This window comes from Oryctolagus cuniculus, chromosome 17, assembly GCF_051225735.1.
Source record: "Oryctolagus cuniculus isolate XC-2025 breed Fujian yellow rabbit chromosome 17, ASM5122573v1, whole genome shotgun sequence".
Classification (NCBI taxonomy): Eukaryota; Metazoa; Chordata; class Mammalia; order Lagomorpha; family Leporidae; genus Oryctolagus; species Oryctolagus cuniculus.
In genome coordinates this window covers 23,096,347-23,116,442 of record NC_142883.1, presented here as the reverse complement: position 1 = coordinate 23,116,442, position 20,096 = coordinate 23,096,347, and the positions used below count along the sequence as shown (strand labels likewise).

The 20,096-nt window shown below is 59.6% G+C and overlaps 1 protein-coding gene, 1 long non-coding RNA gene and 2 other non-coding genes across 7 annotated transcripts in view; 1 reads left to right on the top strand and 3 right to left on the bottom strand.

The window, feature by feature from the left end:
• The window catches only part of PLXDC1 (plexin domain containing 1), a 46,276-nt gene extending 37,006 nt beyond the window's left edge, over nt 1-9,270 (bottom strand). Inside the window, exons 1-2 of one of the 3 annotated variants that reach the window (XM_089318077.1) lie at nt 9,125-9,270; nt 199-377 (exon numbers count right to left, since the gene is read on the bottom strand). Coding sequence is in view for 2 of the 3 variants with exons in the window: in XM_070060762.2 (XP_069916863.2) it covers nt 199-377; nt 7,632-7,707 (255 nt within the window). In the remaining variant the exon portion in view is untranslated. Of the gene's footprint in view, nt 1-198; nt 378-1,212; nt 1,317-7,631; nt 7,909-9,124 lie in introns of those variants that run through there. The other 2 variants (XM_070060762.2, XM_008271394.5) reach the window with 2 other exon arrangements.
• A 347-nt stretch (nt 9,271-9,617) lies between these two features.
• Nucleotides 9,618-9,689, bottom strand: TRNAC-GCA (transfer RNA cysteine (anticodon GCA)). Its single transcript has one exon. It is a non-coding gene; the product is annotated as a tRNA-Cys (tRNA).
• Nucleotides 9,690-10,053: 364 nt separating this feature from the next.
• TRNAC-GCA (transfer RNA cysteine (anticodon GCA)) lies at nt 10,054-10,125 on the bottom strand. Its single transcript has one exon. It is a non-coding gene; the product is annotated as a tRNA-Cys (tRNA).
• A 44-nt stretch (nt 10,126-10,169) lies between these two features.
• Nucleotides 10,170-14,684, top strand: LOC108178556 (uncharacterized). Of its 2 annotated transcripts, XR_001795298.4 has the most exons (3): nt 10,170-10,435; nt 13,055-13,114; nt 14,058-14,684. It is a non-coding gene; the product is annotated as an uncharacterized LOC108178556 (long non-coding RNA). The 2 variants fall into 2 exon arrangements; XR_016224163.1 differs by lacking the exon at nt 13,055-13,114 and having other exon boundaries at nt 10,214-10,435.
• The last annotated feature ends 5,412 nt before the right edge of the window (nt 14,685-20,096 follow it).

The window sequence follows — 20,096 nt, the reverse complement described above, 5'->3', positions numbered from 1 at the left end:
GGACATGGGCAGCCCCAGAAGCTCTGAGGGGCTATGACCTGATGACCCAATCTGGGCCCTGCTTCCATGCCTTCCCCTGGGATCCCTCTCTACTCTGACCACCAGGGCCAGCTCCAAAGCATGCATGACTTGCTGGCAGGACAGGTGCACACCGGGTACCTGGCATACACCCCCCACCCCATGGTGCTTGGAACTTACCACCACCCTGGTGCTGTTGTCTGGCAGTGTGTCAATGGCCAGGGTACCCCCACCCAGGTCCTGGCTCAGCTGGGTCCTGTGTGACCCTGACACCTGTCCAGGGCTCTCTCGGGTTCTCTGATTCCAGCCCTGCGTGGTCTCCTTGGCAGCCCATCCGGAGCCTTGACCTTCACTGTGACCTGGGGGAAGAGAACAGAAAACTGAGCGCCGGATGTGCAGAGTGGAGATCTGGGAGGGGGAGCCAGCCCACTTACTCTGCAGAGGCCGGGACCCGTGCCCTCACCACCCTGGGGACGCCCGGGGCACCGGGGCAGGAGACGGCCCACATATGCTGAGAGCAGGAGACCGGCCTCAGAGCAGAGTCAGCCACGGCGGGGGAGGGAGGGAGCAGGTCTTAAGGCCAGAGTGGTCTCCTCCACGGTGATCACTGTCAACCTCAGCACTGGAATCGCCCAGAGCTTTAGAGGCCCTGACACATGGACCCCACACACGGAGAAGTGATGTAATCGCTCTATGGTATGGCCTGGGCGGTTCATAAGACCCAAAAGACCCCCAGGGGAGACTTGAGAAGGCCTGGACTCAGTGAGCTCTGCGACTGAGAGACGCTGCTCTAGAACCTTCCAAACCAGTTCCTTATTTCTCTGCCAGAAATGGCAGCAGCCCTGTTCTTCTGGGTCTCCCACGCGGGTGCAGGGGCCCAAGCACCGGGGCCATCTTCTGCTGCCTTCCCATAGCAGGGAGCTGGGGCAGAAGGGAAGAAGCCGGGGCTGGAACCGGGGCTCGCGCAGGATGCTGACGTCATGTCACAGTGGCTCATTGCCATTTTGGACAGGATAATTCTCCACCCCCTGCCCCAAATTTTTAAAATGGTGGCAAAATACACATAAAATTTACCCTTAACCATTTACGAGTGTACAGTTCAGCGGTGTTAACTGCACTCATCTAAGTGGACTCACACAGGACTGGTCTTTTTGTGACTGTCTAGTTTACGTGAGATATGTCTTCAAGGCTCACCCCTGCGGTAGGCAATGGTAGAGTCCCCTTCCTTTTCAAGGCTGAATAGTATTCCTTCGTGGACACGCCACATTTTGCTTATCCATTCATCATTTCACCCACTGTGAACAACACAATGAAAAGCACAGGTGGACAAATATCTCCCTGAGGGCTCTGTTTTCAGTCCTTTTGAATGGATACCCAGAAGTGGAACTGCTGTCACAGGGTCGTTCTGTGCTTAACTTTGAGGTGAACTGACTGCTGCATTAGTTCACACCCCCACTGACAGTGCACAAAAGTTGGAGTTGTTCCACATCCTCACCAACACTGGTTATTTTGCTTTTCTTTTTTTTTAGGATTGATTTATTGACTTGAAAGGCAGAATGACAGAGAGAGAAAGAGAGAGAGAGAGAGAGCCAGATCTTGCATCCATTGGTTCATTCCCTCAAGGGCTGGGCCAGGCAGAAGCTAAGAGCCAGGAACTCCATCCTGGTCTCCCACACCTTAGGGTGGACTTGGGCCATCCTAGATTGTTTTCCCAGGCACGTCAGCAGGGAGCCGGATCAGAAGAGGAACAGCCGGGACTGGAATGGGCAGTCCGCCATGGGCTGCCAGCATTGCAGGCGGCGGCTCGCCCGCTGAGCCACACGCCAGTCTTCATTTGCACTCCTTAGCTATCAGTGATGGGAGCATGTCTCCAGGGTTTAACACACATCTCTTTGGAGAAATGTCTACCTCAGCCTTTTGCCTGTCTTTCACCTGGGTGGTTCTTGTTGGATCATCATCTGTCGGGGCTGGGGTGCTACCCTGCACACTTAGCATCCTGGGGCTGTACCCACGACAGAGGCCAGGAGCACTTATCCCTGACCCGCACGCCGCAGTGGAGTCCTGGTCCCAGCCCCGGGGCTGCTCCAGTTGAAAAATGCCCCAGATGGGGCCAGCGCTGTGGCGCAGTGGGTTACAGACCTGGCCTGAAGCCCTGGCATCCCATATAGGTGCCGGTTCAAGACCCGGCTGCTCTTCTTCTGATCCAGCTCTCTGCTATGGCCTGGGAGAGCAGTGGATGGGAGAGCAGTGGAGGATGGCCCAAGTCCTTGGGCCCCTGCACCTGCCTGGGAGACCCGGAAGAAGCTCCTGGCTCCTGGTTAGCTCCAGCCGTTGTAGCCATCTGGGAAGTGAACCAGCGGATAGAAGACCTCTCTCTCTCTCTCTCTCTCTCTCTCTCTCTCTGCCTCTCCTCTCTCTGTGTAACTCTGACTTTCAAATAAAATAAATCTTAAAAAAAAAAAAAAAGCATGTCTCCAAGGGTGTTTGGTGCCTGGTGTGGGGGTTAAGCCAATGCCTAGGACACCCACATCGCATCCCGTGTCAGAGTGCCTGAGCCTGGGTCCCTCCTGCTGACGCGCTCCCTGGGGGAGGGTCCCTGCTGTCCACGGGGAAGGCCTGCACTGAGTGTGGCCTGGCCAAGCCCTCGCTGTTGTGAGAGGAAAGTGTCTCCAAACACTGCCAAATAAATCCTAGGAACAAAGCTGCTCCCTCCCCGAGCCCACCGGGAAGCCCTGTTTGAGTCCCACTGCCACCTTCGAACACCCCGAGCGAGTCCCTTTCCCCACCAGACAAGGGGCCCAGCTGTCCTCCAGGACAACAGGCAGGTTTCATCTCAAACGCCGTCTCCAGTCGGCAAGCGGCAGCCAGGACTACGCTCACTGAGAAGAATCCTAAGCCCCCATGTCCGTTTAGCAGGAAAGACTGGCATGGTCAGCGCCTGCCACAGACACAGGACGGCAACGTGGTCCCACAGGAGCCGTGCAGCAGCCGGCCCCAGACGCCACTTCCTCCAGGCTGCTGATTGAATGCTAAGCGACTCGGGCACTGTCCTTTTCCATCTCAGAAAGATTCACGTCCCCAGAGCCGTGCCCTGGATTGTCGTTCTGATTGCCACACTTTCTGGGCACGCGGAGCTTCTCCGTGGGACACAGACCACGAGATGGGTGGATCAGACAGTCCCCACTTGGATTTTTTTTTTTTTTTTGATAGGCAGAGTGGATAGTGAGAGAGAGAGACAGGGAGAAAGGTCTTCCTTTTGCCGTTGGTTCACCCTCCAATGGCCGCCGCAGCCGGCGCACCGCGCTGATCCGAAGGCAGGAGCCAGGTGCTTCTCCTGGTCTCCCATGGGGTGCAGGGCCCAAGCACTTGGGCCATCCTCCACTGCACTCCCGGGCCACAGCAGAGAGCTGGCCTGGAAGAGGGGCAACCGGGACAGAATCCGGCGCCCCAACTGGGACTAGAACCCGGTGTGCCGGCGCCGCTAGGTGGAGGATTAGCCTAGTGAGCCACGGCGCCGGCCCCCACTTGGACTTTCATCAGATTTTGGGCCCACTCTGTCACGATCCTCCTCGGCCTCTGCCTGGGCCCAGCCCAGTCCCCGGAGCCGCTGGACGTGCACCCACAGGTACCACTGTGTGCCCGTGTCCCGGCCAGACTTGAGTTCCCCCGGGATTCTCCACTCCCTTCAAACGTGCAGTGCCTGGCGAACAACAGGCTCTAATCAGCGCACGGTGACAGAGCACCCGGTGCTGGGTGACTCTCGGGAGGCAGCAAGGACAGAGGTTGGGACGAGGCTTGTCCAGGACAGGCCCAGGGCTCCGCCTCGTCATTAGACATTCTATCCAATTAAGTCATCCTTGGCAGCTGGCGCCTCTTGCGCCTCTGCCCCTAATTGCAACCAGATGCTCCTGGAGAACACGGGAGAGGGCAGTCTCCAAGCCCCTCCCCGGGGTGCCTACCGGCCGCCCACCAATGGCCCCGAGCCCCGAGCCGGGAAGGCAGCCTACCTACACCAGAGCTGGCATGCGCTCTGGGGCCGGGACCATGGCTGCCTGGGAGACAGCACTGTTTGTGCTGGGTGCCCCTGCAAGCAGCCCAGGGCCTGGCAGGAGCCCGAGCAGGGAAGCGGCGGCTGTGGAAAAGGCTCAGCCAGCTCAGACTGGGGTGCTGCAGGTGTGTAGCCATCACAGACCGGACCCTGAGGCCACCGGGCTGCCTGCAGGAGGCCCTAAGGCGCCGGCAGCGGGCAGGAGGGGAGCCCAGGGCTGGGGTGATGGAGGAGGAGACACCGGGGTTTGCCTGCCACTCAGAAGCTGTGAGACACGGGACCCATCCGCTTACCTCCCTAAGCCCCAACTTCCTCATGACCACAATGGGGCTGCAATCACGGCTGCCCACGGCACAGGCTGCCATGAGCATCGAGTGAGAACCCAAAGGAGGTTTTAAGAACCTTGGGCTCAGCCGGCGCCGCGGCTCACTGGGCTAATCCTCCGCCTAGCGGCGCCGGCACACCGGGTTCTAGTCCCAGTCAGGGTGCCGGATTCTGTCCCTGGTTGCCCCTCTTCCAGGCCAGCTCTCTGCTGTGGCCAGGGAGTGCAGTGGAGGATGGCCCAAGTGCTTGGGCCCTGCACCCCATGGGAGACCAGGAGAAGCACCTGGCTCCTGCCATCGGATCAGCGTGGTGCGCCGGCCGCAGCGCGCTGGCCGTGGTGGCCATTGGAGGGTGAACCAACGGCAAAAGGAAGACCTTTCTCTCTGTCTCTCTCTCTCACTGTCCACTCTGCCTGCCAAAAAAAAAAAAAAACAAAACCACCCGGGGCTCAGCGCCAGCATCAGACACAGGGAGTTCAGGAAAGAGGGCAGGGGGAGAGACAGAGGGAGGCCGTAGAGGAACAGGCCCCACCCTGGCCCGGCCCTGACTCTCGCCCTCCAGCCTAGGCCATATCTGCTTCCACCTGCCCTGCCCGGCAGAGTGCCCAGTGCCTGTGCGGGGCTCCTGAAAGCCTGGCCCTCCCCCCGTGTGCCACACTCACCTGCCCCCTCTGCCTCCCACTGGAGGGCTCCATGCTCCATGCTCCTAGCACACCTTGGACACTCAAGAGTGTCCACCTGTCTGACACAAGAGGCTTCCAGAACACAGACTGATGGTTCACGCATTCATTTGGTCAATCACGGCTCCCAGTAGGGGACAGTGCAGTGGGCAGTCATATACCAATAGTGGTAATGAACATGAGGGCTAAGTCGCTGTACCCACAACAACCGATTTAATCCTGATGGCATCCTTCCTAGTTTTAGATCCCCATCACAAATGGGGAAACTGAGGCATAAAGACACAAAGGCACCGGCTAAAGTCCCATGACCAGTCCATGGCAGGACTCGACTTCAGGTGAGCTGAACCACACAGGCACTTGGGGGTGACCAGCAGTGCCCAGCCCCAGGTATCTATAAATGGGGATGACGAAACCGCCACTTGGTTTGAGTCCTTAGCCAAAGAAGGTATACTGAGCATGCGCAAGGTCACCTGGCCCCGCCGTGGACTGACGTTCCAGGGGGCCCCGGGAAGGCTCCAGCTGAAGCCCTGCCTCCTAATTACAGGGCAGGCTCCCACGCAGGACCCTAGCCTGGGGCACGAGGAGGCAGGGCGGGGAGGGGAGAAGAAGTCGGCAGGGAGAAGTCGGTTGTCTGCGTTTTCCCTCTGAAGGGACAGTCTGGGGTCTGGGACCCCTCTGAGTCCCTCAGTTGCTCACTCATTCATTCATTGAGAACCCGCCAGTGTGCCGGGCCCTGGGTGCTGGGTTGGGGAGAGCACCCAGAGCAGGCGTGCCAGCCCAGTCGGCTCGGTGGCACACACAGGGCAAGCAAGGCGCAAGCAGGGTCCTGTGCGATGGTGCCGAGCGCTCTGAAGCGTGTAGGACACACCCAAGGGCTGGGGCTGGGGCTGCTCGGGACAGAGCCATCAGGCTGGCTTCTCGGAGGAGGTGACCCTCGAGCTGACCCTTGTGAACTCGAGGGGCTGGCTGCAGGGTGGGGAGGGGCCGTCTGGTGACCAGGGAGAGGAGTGCGAATTTTAGGGTCAGCCTGTTAAGAGGTCCCCGCCGGGCAAGGAGAAAGCAGGAAGCGGGCAGGGGCACTGGCCTCTCCCACGACTCCCCTGCAGGACACTTCCGGCTGCCTCTTGCTTCTACCTCTGTTCCAGGGGCCTCCAGTTCCCCCAGGCCAGATCCTCGGTGCCCCCCGCCCAAAGGCCATCTTCCTGTCTGTCTGTCCATCTCTCTCTCTGCTGCCTATCTTTGGGGCGCGCACCTCTCCGGCTCCCATTCTAATGATGGATGAAGGCTCAAGGCTCTGCCAGACAAGCCCACGTGCCTCAAGGCAAGGGAGGTCCCAGCTACCTCCCAGGTCCCCACCAGCCCGGAGGACCCCTGGCCACCGTCTTCCAGCCCCTCCTTGCTACCAATGACCCCCCCCTTCCCAACCTTCTCATGGTTCACCCACCCGTCAGCTCACACCCCTCCCTCAACCCAGTCATGCCCACCAGTCAATCATGCCCACCACATGGGGCTGCCAAGAACCTCAGAAATCAGCCTGGCCAATCCCTTCTTATTTACATTGATTTTTAATGATTAACAGAAAAAAAAACTCTCATAATTTCATGACCAAAAATCTCAAATGTTACTAACAGTCTCACTTTAGAAGTGCAGAAATAAGCCCAGAGAGGGAAAGTAACTTGCCCGAGGTCACACAGCAGCTGAGACGGTAGGACCAGAAGCCAAGGCTGCATCAGCAGCTTCCACTGCTCTCCGCCCTCACCTCCACCATCAGCCCCTTCCCCTCCCACCCCCCACACACTTCTCAACAGGAAGCCCGGCCTGTCTCACCCTGGAGACACAGCAGCCCCTAACCACTGCCTCCTTCGACCATTGGAGGAGCGCCCGGGGCAGCCGGCCCGGGTTTCTGTCTCTCCAGTTCTCTCTGCCAAGGGCCTGGCTGCTAAGTGCCCCTCTCCCTGACTCCAGAGAAAGTCTGGCTGCAGAGAACTTGGTGTTAAAAAGGGTCCTCCTTCTACAACACGAGGGATTCGGGGCCGGTCCCAGAGAAGGCTCCCAGCTGGAAGGCTGGTTTTGGAGAGCTGCCGGAAGGGGCAGGGGGTACGCCGAATCCGCATCTCCAGGCTCAGGGGCTCAAGACCAAAGGCCCCCAGGGCAGAGCAGAAGGGACGGATGGACGGCGGGTCCCAGCGGCGGCGGCGGGAGGAGGGGCAAGTCGCTGCCTCCTGGGCCCACAGCCTCTCCACGGCGAGGCGGACCCTACTGCCCTTGCCAGGGAGACACGCGGGGTCTGCACCACCCCCCTGGCTGCTCCCACTCAGCCCCCAAATCTGACTCAGAAGCGGCCCGGGTCCTCCGCGGGGGGGGGGGGGGGGAAGGAAGCAGGGAAGAGGCAGAAAGAGTCTAAAGCCGCCACCTTCAAGGGCAGCGCGGGGTCCCTGCCCACGCACCCGCAGCGCCCTGGCCTCCCACCGGCCAGCCTGCTCCCTTACGCTCAAGCCCATACCTGCCGGCCTGCCCCTTCCCGCCCCCTGGCCCACCTCGGCCAACTTCAGCCGGTCCTACCTGCTCCGGGCTGGGGGCTCAGCGCCCGGGCAGCCCCCCTGAGCACCAGCACAAGGAGCCAGAGGTCGCCCCGCATGGTGGGTGCCAGGACCCGCCCCCGGCCCGCTCGCTGCCCCGGCCCTGGCTCGCGCGGCGCGGCCCCCGGGACGGGAGGGCGGAGGGGAGCGAGGCGATGGGCGGCGGAGCGCGGGGCCAGACGAGCGGGCGGCGGCGGCGGCGAGCGTGAAGCGCGCGGCGAGCGGGCGAGGTGCGGCGGCGGCGGCCGCCGGGAAGGGCTGGGGGGCGGGGGCGGGGCGGGGCAGGGGGCGCGGCGCTGCGGGAGCTCCCCCCCACACCCGCGAGCCGGAGGCGCTCCTTACGCGGGGCAGGAGGCGGAGTAGGAGACAGGACAGGCGTGGGCTGAAGACCCCCTCAACAGCATCAGCCGCCCCTGCCCCGCACTTAGCCCTGGCCTCATTCCCTTCCCCCCGCACCTTCCGGAGGTGGGGGGGGGGCAGGGGACCCCGGCCGCGGGAAGGCACCGGCGCCCCTTGCCTGGGCCGTGGGCTCCCGCCGTCCCCGCTCGTCCACGCCACGCGACTTTCTGGGCCGTCCCTCGCAGTTCTGCCGTTTCGCTCCCCCTGCGCAGCAGGAATCTCCCCTTGCACCCCAGGACCCCAGCGCCTCTTCCCAGCAGAGGCCCGCCCCCTCCCGCGGCTGCCCCCCACTTCGTGCCCCTGCGTGTCCGTCTAACTCGCCTTCCTCTATCTCTGCGGCGCTCGCCTAGGCAGGGGCCCGGGTCTCCCCGACTCTGAAGTGACCCGGAGCCCCCGCAAAGTAGTCGAAGCACCCTCCCCCCTGGGGACCCCAGGCCACCCCGGAGCGAGGACGTCCTCGCCCCACCTGCCACCGCCTATAACAAGCTCTGGGGAGACAGCATCTCTTTTTCCGAAACTTCCAGGACAGAATAAAAATACCCAAAATGTAAGCGATTTAATAGACAGCAGGGAATCAGGTCAGGACGCGAAGGCGCCTCTTCCCCGCCCTGGCCTACTTCGGCGAAGGTGAGGAGCTGGGGCGCAGGGCGCTGGCAGAGGGGCGCCGGGCGCCCTGGCTTCCGCGGGACTGGGGTCTCGGGTTAGGAAAGTCGCCCCGGGAGAGCAACCAGAAGGAGGCACCGGGGTGGGCACGGGGTGGGCGCCGCGGGGGCTGGAAGAGGCCGGTTCCCGGGCGCAGCGGTCAAAAAGGGGACTAAGAACGGGGGGCGCCCCGACCTCGCCTCCTCCAGCGCTCAAGCCTCCACCCTCGCCCCGCCCGCAGGACCAGGCGAGGCCTGCCCGCGAAGTTCCCCAAGTCCGGCTTCTGCCCCAGCCCTGCGGAGCCGGGAACGGGCTGCTGACGGCGGCGGCGGCCTCCTGCTGCCCTCCAGCGGCCGCGTGGCGAAGCTGCAGCGCCCGCGTTCGGCCGTTTCCCTCGCTTGTCCCGGCCCGCACCCGCTGTGCTGTCTCCCCTACCAAGTCTTGGCGTCCTCCTTCCCGAAGGTCAAGGTAAAAGAGGTCGCAGGCTGGAACTCCACGCCAGTGCCGCGCGGGTTGTCTCACAGGGTTTCTTAATCAGGGCTCAGGCTGGAGCAGCAGCTGCTTGGAAACGCTAGAAGTAAATGACGTGCGGGTGCGTTTGTTAAAAAAGGCCAGCCTCTGGAACGTGAGCGCCCGAGAATCGCCTGGAGGGGCTTGTTTAAAGAGTTCCGGGCCCCCCGCCCCGCGTTTCTAGGGCGCTAGGCCGGAGCGGGGAATTTGCGTCTGTACCGCGTGCCCAGGCCACTCTGCGGACCAGGGCCACATTTTTCTGCACGGCCACATCGCATCTCTTCTGCCCAGGCAGGCGACGAAGGACATGTTAAAGCATAGAGGAAGAAAAAGAGACCACTCTAAGAAAACTGTTCGGGATGAGAAGGGGGGAACCACAGGTTTAAAAAAGAAAAACGCGTGTTTCAAAACACTCGGCAGGGGGCACCCGGATTTGAACCGGGGACCTCTTGATCTGCAGTCAAATGCTCTACCACTGAGCTATACCCCCTCTGCTGGTGAGTTTGCGCAGGTGGCCTCTTAGTGTGTCTCACGCAGGCGCGGAGCCGAGCTCGGAAAAGATGAGGCTTGGGCGCCCCGGGAATGGAAGCTTACAAACCCCACGTTTCCGACTTGGAGGCGGTTATTTCTGCATTTCTGCAGCCGTGAGCAACAGACGGGTAGGGTAGGAAGAACGTCATGCGGGTTGCAGGAGGGAAACCGCTTGGATCCAGCCTTCCGGGGGACTTGCTCCGCTCTGCTCACTCTTGGACACACTCGAGTGAACCCGCCTGCAAAACGCTGGGGAAGGGGCTCCTGCTCCGGCAGTGCTCAGGAGAGCACCAGGGCAGTAAAACAGAAGACCCGAGTCAGAGAGGGGGCACCCGGATTTGAACCGGGGACCTCTTGATCTGCAGTCAAATGCTCTACCACTGAGCTATACCCCCACGGCGGTTCCCGAGCCTCATTACAATTCCTTTCCGTGGTGGAAGGGCGGGGGCGGCTTCTTCCCCAAGCGTTTTTGGTCAGAAGGTTCCATCTGGATCAGCGAAGAGAAAGAGCACGCGGTGGGGACGACCGCGGGCCGAGCTGCTCCGCCATCACCACAGCTCAGGAGAACCGCACGGCTAAGGAACCCTTCCGTATCTATGCCCAGACTCTCCCGTACGTTCACGCATGGCGTGGGAAGGGGCGAGACCTCTCGTGCCCGGGCCATTCCGGATCCTGACGGCGAATAGTACTGCTTCCCTTGCGCAGGTGAGCGGCCCGGCCTCCGGCTCTAAGCAGATCAGACTGATTTCCATGCCCTGGACCCCTCCCCTTCTCCACGGGTTCGTATCAAATCAGCAGCTCCTGGCCGCAGCTGGCACCAACCAGTGCCCTCCAGGGTGGCAGAGGACTTGCATCCCCTAGCCGGATGGAGCCTGGAGGAAGCTCCATTTCCAAGATGGGTTTTTCCAAGAACTTTACACAAAACCCAAAAGCTAGTCTCAGAAACAGACCAAGACGAGAGCTGAATGGTTTTCAAGGGCATTTATTACACTTTTGAAAAAGTCCAAATGCAATTCTATAAAAGAAAAAATCATTACGCAAAGACAAAAGCAGCAGGCCCTATCGGGATTGTATACCTTCAAGGAGTGGGATTCCCCGGGAAGGACCCTGGGGGTGAGGGGGCTGCGCCAGGGCGGCCCGAAGCCCGGAAGCTGCACTCAGAGTGCGCATCTACAAGGGACCCGGAACGGGAACCGTGACGCACAGCGCCAAGGACCACCCGGTCTGGGGCCTCCTGCTTTTCTGCGCAGAAAGAAGTGCACCGGGGGCTGTGCCAAGCCCTGCGCAGTCATGGCTGCCTGCAGGCTCAGGGAGAGCCCTGAGCATCAGCCCGGATGCTGGCCTCGTGGTACGAGGAGACTGCCGCTCGGCCAAGGCTGGGGAAAGGCTGTGCTGGAATCCCGGCCCAGCTCCATCTCACCCCTCACTCAGCCGCCTCTGAGAAAGGCGGGCCCGAGAGCCAGACGGCCTTCCGCACCCGCGCATCCTACAGAAAGCGGCCAGCAGGAGGCAGCGCCACCAGGAAGTCTTCTAGAATTGTCATCAGCAGGGCCCTGTGCCCCGCACTGGCTATGGTTTTATGGCGTCATGTTCACAACAGCTCAGGGAGGTGATTAATTTTTTAAAAGATTTATTTATGTGAAAGGCAGAATTACAGAGAGATAGAAAACGAGCTTCCATCCTCTGGTTCACTCTCCATGTGGCTGCAGTGGCCAGGGCTGAGCCAGGCTGAAGCCAGGAGCCAGGAGCCAGGAGCTTCATCTGGGTCTCCTACGTGAGTGCAGGGGCCCAAGGACTTGAGCCATCTTCTGCTGCTTTCCCAGGCCATAGCAGGGAGCTGAACTGGAAATGGAGCAGCAGGGACTCGAACTGGTGCCCATATGGGGCGCTGGCCCCAAAGGAGGTCATTCTTATGCCCCACCTCCCAATTTCACAAGTGGAGGAACCCAGGCTCAGAGAGGTGCAGTGACCGGCTCACACCACACAGCGGCCCTTGCAACCCCCGCAGCCCTGGCGCCCTCCTCACCTGTCCCAGGTGCAGCTCAGCACCCCCTGAGTGCCTGTTTCCCACATGAGGAAGTGAGTCTCCCACAGAATCAAGTCCTCCGCATTGCTACCAATGGTGGGACGCTCATGGGTCAGGCTGTGGAGGTGGCAGAAGGTGCAGAGAGCTCAGCCCAGCCCCCTCCTGACTCTGGTCGCCCCACCCCCAAGTCCGGCTGAATTGCACTTAGAACCACACTGCACGGGTTGACCGAAAACCTGTAGTGGGGGGAAGGGGTGAGCTTGCACCACAGGGAAGGGAGGGAGGGAGGGAGGGAAGGGAAGGGGAGGCGTATTAGAGTCGTCTCCCCAGGTACATGCAGTCGGGTGGGCTGGGAGCCCTGTCAAAGTGCAGATCTGGGGCAGCGGTCTGCGCTGGGACCCAAGGGTCCCCATTTCCCACAAGCTCCTGCCTGGTGCCCTGGCTGCTGTGCTGTAGGCCACACTTGGAGTCCTGAGGGTGAGAGAAGGGGGATGCACAGCCAGGGCCATCGGGGAGGTGCTTTGTCTCAAGTGGCACAGGAAAGGCACACACGGCTTGTTTGTGGATGGAAGGAAAGCCCCCGAAAGGTGGCCAGAGGTGATGGCCTCTGAGGCGGGAGCAAGGGAGATCGGTGGGTGAAAGTGGAACTTGACCAACTGCACCAGGGCACCTCAAACAGATTAGTGGGAAAGTAGAATTAAGTGATTACAGGTGCACGTGTGAGACGTGGGACATCTGCAGCCCACATCAGAGGGTCTGGGCTGGAGTCCCTGCCCCTACTCCTGTTAATGCCCACCCCAGAGGGCCTTGCCATCCCAGTGGGAGACCGTATGGGGTTCCACAATCTTGGCATCTGTCTCTGTCTTCTCTCTGCTGAAAACTTTTTTTAAAGAAGATTTTATTTATTTGAGAGGCACAATTACAGAAAGAGAAGCAGAGAGAGAAGTCTTCCATCCACTGGTTCACTCCCCAGGAGGCCCCAACCGCAGAGCTGGGCCAACCCGAAGCCAAGAGCCAGTAGCTTCTTCCGAGTCTCCCACAGAGGTGTGGGGGTGTGGTGGAATGAGACGGCCATGCCAAGATGGCCACTAGCATCGAAAACTGCCTGGCAACAGGCTGTGATTGGTTAGGGCATAGACCGCCCCTTGTCCGGATTGGCTGCCTTGGCTGTTTAAGCTGCTGTACCAACAGAAGTAAATGAGTCTGTGGGCTGCTTGCCTCTGGCCCACTTCCATCTGACTCCCAGGGTCTGTGTGGTGACTCCGCACCTCTTGCCCCCACCATGCCCCTCCTGTCAGAACAAATCAACCTCAACATCTGGTGTGCCAACATGACTGAGAGACAGCGTGTCGGACTCGGTGAGGTCCCCCCTTGATTTCAGCAAGTAGGCCCCTTGGTGTTTTGTGTGCTGTTCGGTTCTGTGAGGGTGAGCACAAAACTCCCTCCTACGCCCCCTTCCTTGTCCTTGTCTTTGTCCTTGTCCTCAGTCAAAGTGACCCCAGGTTAGGCACACACCGCCCAGAAGCATAATGCCGCTTCTTGGCTCTTCCTTTTACTTTCCGTTTGCCTGGCGAATTTACATAAGGGACCGATCATCCCAGAATTCGGAACCAAGTCATCTTCCCTCACGCAAGAGAGGTGATGCCCCAGAGACACTGTGTGGGCATACGGCCTTGAGACCCCTGGAAGTCCCCTACTAAGCACAGGACATACTTATGATCTGATACACCACTGTCTGTTCTTCTAAGGTAGAGAACCCCTGCAGAATGCCATCAGCCACTGAGGTGCTAGGAATTTGCTTTGTTATGGCAGCAGTGCTGTGTGTGTCTTTCCTTTGGCTAGAGTTGGCGTGGCGTGCCGCTCTTAGACACTCAAACATGGGAAAGATACCCCCTCTCAAACACAGTGAATCTGTGAGTGATAAGGGCCTGTCACTCCAGGCCTATTCCTCACAGACAACAGTTGATGACTTAGGGAGAGAGAGCTCTGACAGCGAAAATGACATGACAGCAGACAACGCAGCAATGCCTAGTCAGCCAGCCCCCAAATACCCGTGGCATGAACTTAGATGACCTGGAGGCAATAACCCATGCGAAGTCATCCCATCCGCACCCAGTGAGGATCCCCACATTTGTGGCAGTCCCCAGGCACCCCAGGCTCTCAGGGCAGCTACTAGACCCCATTCCACCCGTATGTTTGCCATTAATGTCGGAGCAGATGCAGAGTTCAGGCCCTGGATTCCAACGCCTATATAAAGGCTTCTGCTAACCAAGGGCTGAGGATATGCTTGTGTCTTTCCAGAGAATGCAGCACAGCCCATTTGGGTACCAGCCAGAAACATCAAGCCTGCAACTGACAGTCAACCAGAACCAGCTGACCAAGACTGAGAGCCCGCCTTGTTAGCGGATGCACCTGCCCTATCATCCTACCCTGAGGAACTGCCCATAGCCACATCCGCTACTGCTTTATACCCCACTAGCTCCAGTCAGCCACTCGAATGACCCACAGCCTGCATGCGGTCATGCCATTCCTGATTCCCATTGTTCCTCATTCCCACCTGAGCAAGCACTCCTGTGGTCTCTGTTTTGAGGGCAGGTTAGTCAACGATGGGTAAGATCCCCTGGGGGACAACCTAAGACCTAAGACAGGCACAGCCACATACGGAGACCACATGGAAACGGGGTCAACAATGGTGTGGCCAAGAACCATGCCTCCTGTTACTCAAAAATAAACGAAAAGGAGGAAATGTGGTGGAATAAGGCCATGCCAAGATGGCCACTAGCAACGAAAACTGCCTGGCAACAGGCTGTGATTGGTTAGGGCATAGACCGCCCCTTGACCGGATTGGCTGCCTTGGCTATTTAAGCTGCTGTACCAACTGAAATAAACGAGTCTGCAGGTTGCTTGCCTCTGGCCTGCTTTCACCAAGCTCCCGAGGTCTGTGTGGTGACTCCGTGCCTCCTGCCCCCACCACGCTCCTCCTCTCAGAACGAATCCACAGCAACATGGGGGCCCTAGGACTTGGGCCATCTTCTACTGCATTCCAGGCCATCACAGAGAGCTGAATCAGAAGAGGAGCAGCCGGGACTAGAACCGGCGGGCATTAACCCGCTATGCCACAGCGCCGGCCCCCTTCTTTTCTAATCTTTAAAAACCATTTTTATATATTATCTTTTCAGGGAAAAACTTATTCTAAATAAATAAAGTCCTGTGGGGGCTCCAGAGCGGGAAGAGCGGAGAAAGCGTCGACGGCCTGCCTCCTGCGGGCCCCGCAGCTGCAGAGACCCCGCAGCTGCAGAGACCCCCACACCCCGGGCTCAGAAGGTGCACGGGCTCCGGCAGCGGGGTGCGGAAGGAGGGACCTGCTGCCGGGGCCAGCAAGACAGGGAGACAGGAGAGGGCAGACGGGTTCCGATGGCTGCCAAGCTTGCAGCCGGCTGTGGAGCGGCCGGGAGGAGACGGCGGGCGGCCCTGGGAACTGGGGCTTTCCGCGCGCGGTGCAGGACACGAGCGTCAAGCCGGAGGCCACTCGACCCGCGAGATCAAGCCGCCGACCCCCTCCACGCCTGCGGGTGACCCGGGAGCGCAGGGAAGAGCTGCGGTGATTGGTCCAGTCTCCTGTCAGTCTGGTAGGAGACCCAGCTCTGTCTCAAACCCGGTGAAGGTTGGCGTTGCCGGCTTTGTCTACTTCCTCGACCACAGCCAGGTGCTGTGGGGGCAGCCGGGGAAAGTAGGGTCAGGGCCAAACCCGATGGCCACGGAGGGACTGCGGGCTCCCGGGGGTCCTCTAGGAGGGTGACTGTGGCCCCTCAGTGCGGCTACTGCTCCCCCCCTCCCCGGTCGCCAAGACCCGCGCGGCTCTCGCATCGTGGGAAAGAGTTGAGCCCCACCTCCCTTCACATTTCTAGAAAAGTGCTTGTCTGAAAGGCCGAGGGAAAAGGTCTGGGGGAAAAAAGCAACTCGAAGTTAGGGTCTAAGGAAACCTGCCACGGCCGCCACCACGCCGCGCGCACCCTACGCCCGGGAGCGCACAAAAGTGCGGGGGCTGGGGGAGGAGGCGGCGCGGCGAGAACGCCCTCGCAGAACCCTTGGAGTCCGAGGTCGCCGGCGTCCTAGATGGAGAGGACCCCAGGAGAGAACCGGATCAAAGTGATGGCTTGGGCGCCCTGGCTCCTGCAGCCAACCATCAGCTTGGCGACCGACTGTCCCATGGCACGTTCTGCGCTGCGGAGGCGCAGAACTCCGCGGGCTCCGGTTCTCCAAGCCCTGCACCCCAGGAAGGGCCCAGCCGGCTTCATCCATGTTAATTCCGGGAAGCGCCCCCCCAGTCAGCAGGAACTGGGAGTCGCCTGGACCATTGGCCTCTCCCGGACGCTGGGGACATCCAGCAACTGCAAGCTGCCTGTGCAGAGTCCTGGAGGTGCTAGAAAACCGGAGTCTCAGACTCCTCACCCTCCCACAAAGAGTTCCCCGCATGGGCTGCTCCGTGTTCCAAATCGAAGGCGATTCAGCACAGTGCCCCAGTCGGATCTGAGCTCTCCCTCCCCTGAGTGCCATGTGGATGGGGGGCACTAGACGGAAGCGGAGCCCCAAGGGACTCCCCTTCTGCAGGAGCAGCTGTGTGGGACAGACAGGGCTCACGGATCCTCTCTCAGCTGGGAGAATACTCCAGCCCTCAGCACGCCTGCGACCGGTTCACTGGTGTGGGTGGGGCCGCGGGGAGCAGCAAGCGCTCCCTTACTTAGCAGGTGCCTTGGTGCTAGGCAAATCCTGAGGGTAAACCAGTGCTGCTGTACAATTCACCGACGAGCCAAGCGCTCGGCGGCAGTTCCCTGGTCCCCAACGGTGGTGTCTGAAAACACAGTTTGGGCCAGAAGAGAGATCCCTGGGCCGGAGATGGGGGTTGGGGGGTGAGGGTCCAGATACGGGAACCCAGCAGAAGGACAGGGGTATGGAGCAAACCAGGAGGCCAGGCAGGAGGAGAGGAGCCCAGAGCCCTTGTTGTGTGTGAGTTTCCGACTTTGCATTTAAAAAAAAAAAAAAGTGGGAAAGGCAAATCAACCCCAGGCTGCAGGGACGGTCAGAGGGGACTCTGCTTATCCCCCTGGATGGGCTCAGTCCAGCCAGGGCCACAGCCCTCCTGTTGGGCTCCCTCCACTGAGGCAAGGCCCTTAGCTGGTCTCCCTGCCTCTACCTCTCCCTTACCCAGAGCATCCTCCTCATGGCTCTGTTCACCTTCTTAAAGCACAGCACAGCGGCTGCCCCTCCCCAGCTCATGCGTCCTCAATGGTTCCCTGCTGCCTGGGGATTGAGATCATTCAGGAGCCTCAAGGATCAGCCTGCACCTGCTGTGGCAGGTTCAGCTCCCAGGTTCTACAGCCAACGGTCCTTGCCCACATGTGCCCAGATCTTTCTATTTTCTTTCCCATAATTTTTAAAATGTATTTATTTATTTTCCATCCACTGATTCATTCACCAAATCCCTGCAACAGCTGGTTTAGGCCAAAGCCAGGAGCCTAGAACCCAATGAGGTCTCCCACATGGATGGCAGGGACCCAGGCCCTTGGTCCATCACCTGCTGCCTCCCAGGGTGTGCATCAGCAGGAAGCTGGAACTGGAAGCAGAGCTGGGACTCGGGCCCAGGCACTCCAACACCAAGCGATGTCATGACAAGCGTGCCAAATGCCTGCCCTCTGCCCGGCGCTTTCTGAGTGTGCCTTTGCTTCTGCACTTGCTCCTTGTGAGCGTCTTTCCCTGCTCAGCAAGGAGAACGCAGAGCCCCTTCCGCTGCTTTGCTACGGAAGTCCCACCTCCAAGCCCTGGCCAGGTTCCCCAGGGAGTTGGGGCTTCTTTCCGCACTGGGATTGTGGACTAGTTCTCTCCAGTCGCCCACGAGAACTGGAGGGTGGGCTGCAGATCTGGCTCACCAGGTAAGCCCTCCTCAGCCTGGCCCAGTGCCTGGCCACGGCAGGAAGTGTGTCCCAAGTGGACTGACACAGAAAGAGTTCGACTACAGCCTGAGAATAGTAGAAGAGGAAGGTGAGCACACAGTTAAGAGGCTGGAGAAGGCTGGGAAGTTTGGGGGAAGAAGAGAGAGAAGTCACTACGTCCAGAATTTCTTTCCCCACAGTGTGGTGTCCAGAGCTAGGATGGGAAATTGACAGCCAGAGCCCATCTAGCTGATGCTATGTTAGCCCTGGGAAGGAAGGGGCTGGGGCACAGAACAGTGCTGGGGAGAGCAGCCGCGTCTTAGGCATTTTCATCATCTATTTCTGGGGTGGGGTGGGTGCGATCTCTTAGCGCACCCTTCCCCCTAAATGTGACACTCTGCAAGCTGGGAACACAAGACAAGAGGCGGCACCTGCCCTGTGTGGTCCCAAGCCTGGATCTTGGGGGTGGGCATTTATTTCTTCACTTGACAAATGTGAGCCAGAAAACACACCAGGCAGACAAAATAGATCCATCCAGGTCGTCGGGAAGCTTCTGGTCTAGAGTGAGGCCAACACACATGTGCAAACACACCCACCCAGGGAGAGAGTCGGCGAGAAGGCCTGATTCCCTCTCTCTCCCCTGGCCCCTTTCTCTAAGGTAGAGAGACACACAGACACAAGAGAGACCTTCCATCTGCTGATTCATTCCCCAAATGCCTGCAACAGCCAGGACTGGATCAGGCTGAAGCCAGGAGCACAGAACTTCATCTGGTGTCCCACGTGAGTGACAGAGACCCAAGCAGTTGAGCCACCACCTGCTGCCTCACAGGGTGTGTTTTGCAGGACGCGGATCAGAGGTGGAGGAGCTGGGACTTGAAGCAGGCACTCTGAGAGGGGCATCCCAAGTGGCGACGACCACTGTGCCAAACACCAACCCAGAAGGGCTGCTTTAGAAGGGAGGTGGGCACCCTTCTCCAAAGAAGTGACTATTGGAGCCAAGCAAGGTTTCTTCAAGGTGGTGGCCTGGGACACCCTTGTGCTGGGCCTTGGTGACCTCAGCTCTGCTCATTTCATTCTAGAATGGTGGAGCTTTAGTTGAAATCCTCACGTGAACAACCACCAATTCGCTGACTGCGCGGAGCCGGAGTGAGCGGAAGGTTTGTGGTTCCTGAGAACCAAGAGTCACTCCCAGCTCTCAGCATCTCCACGCCAGCCAGACGTGCCCGCGCTGCACAATTCTGGACAGACGGAACTTCAGGCAGGAGGCCCAGGAAGGGGAGACTGAACCTATTTAGGAGCCAGCTTCTTCCCACCTCCCTCCCCTGCAGAAGCTGGGGCGCCCTGGGGCAGAGGGATTAGCACTGGACTTGGCACCACAGAGCTTGAAATCCAAATATCTGGGCATCAGCTCCGCTTGAGGGCTGTGTAAATGTGATCAGGTAACATCACGTCTCTGAGCTCCCTATGTAAACTTAGTTAATAATAATCCCTGCTTGTGGCTCAAAGTACCAAACTCACCCACAGGCCCCTCTGCAGAGCCCCCAGACCGTGCACCCAGCTCTCCCTGGCTTTTTTGTGGACATCCCACAGGCACCTCCAATCTGCACACTGCCAAAGCTGGACTGATGAGCTTTGCCTCTGACCTGGACTCCTCACCTGCTTTCTCTGTCTGCGACCATCGCCCACAGTGACCCCAAACACCTCCCCCTCTCTCACTGGCCACCTTCCTCACTCCCTAAGAGCTCCCCATTGTGACCACCTCCCTTCCCATCCTGCTGCTGCGGCCCAAGGCAGACCCTTGTGCTCACGTGGGGGTACTGCATCTGTCTCCTGGCAAGGCCTCCAATCGATGCCCCAGATGGCAACCCAGGCACCTTTGCCACAGCTGCTCACGCTGCATCAGCTTCTGCACGCCAGCTTGGGAACAAACCCAAACTCCTCAACACAACTCAAGGCCTACTCCTGCCGGCGCCTCCAGGCCACTGCCTCGAAAACACATTTTACTTGTGAGGTGTCAAGACCAGGCCACACGTGTTCCCTCTCCCTGAACACTTTGTCCACCTGTCCACCCAGGTTAACTTGTGCCAAGCTTCTGGACTCTGCTCAAGCCTCCCCTCCTGCAGGCAGCCCTTCCTCAACACCCCAGTGAAGGGAGGCACCCCGGTTCTGGGCCGCCACAGCACCCCGGTTCTGGATTGCCATGGCACCCAGCGTGGCCCGCACCAGAGTTCATTGTGCTGCAACAAAATTGCCTTTGGCTCCTGCTCAGACTTGTGCCTGCTACAGAGAAGGTGCTTAATAAATGTTCATTCAAAGAAAAAAGCGTAGGAATGAGGGGTTGGTGTAATGGCAATGCAGGTTAAGCCACTGCCTGCAGTGCCAGCATCCTGTATAGGCACCGGTTCAAATC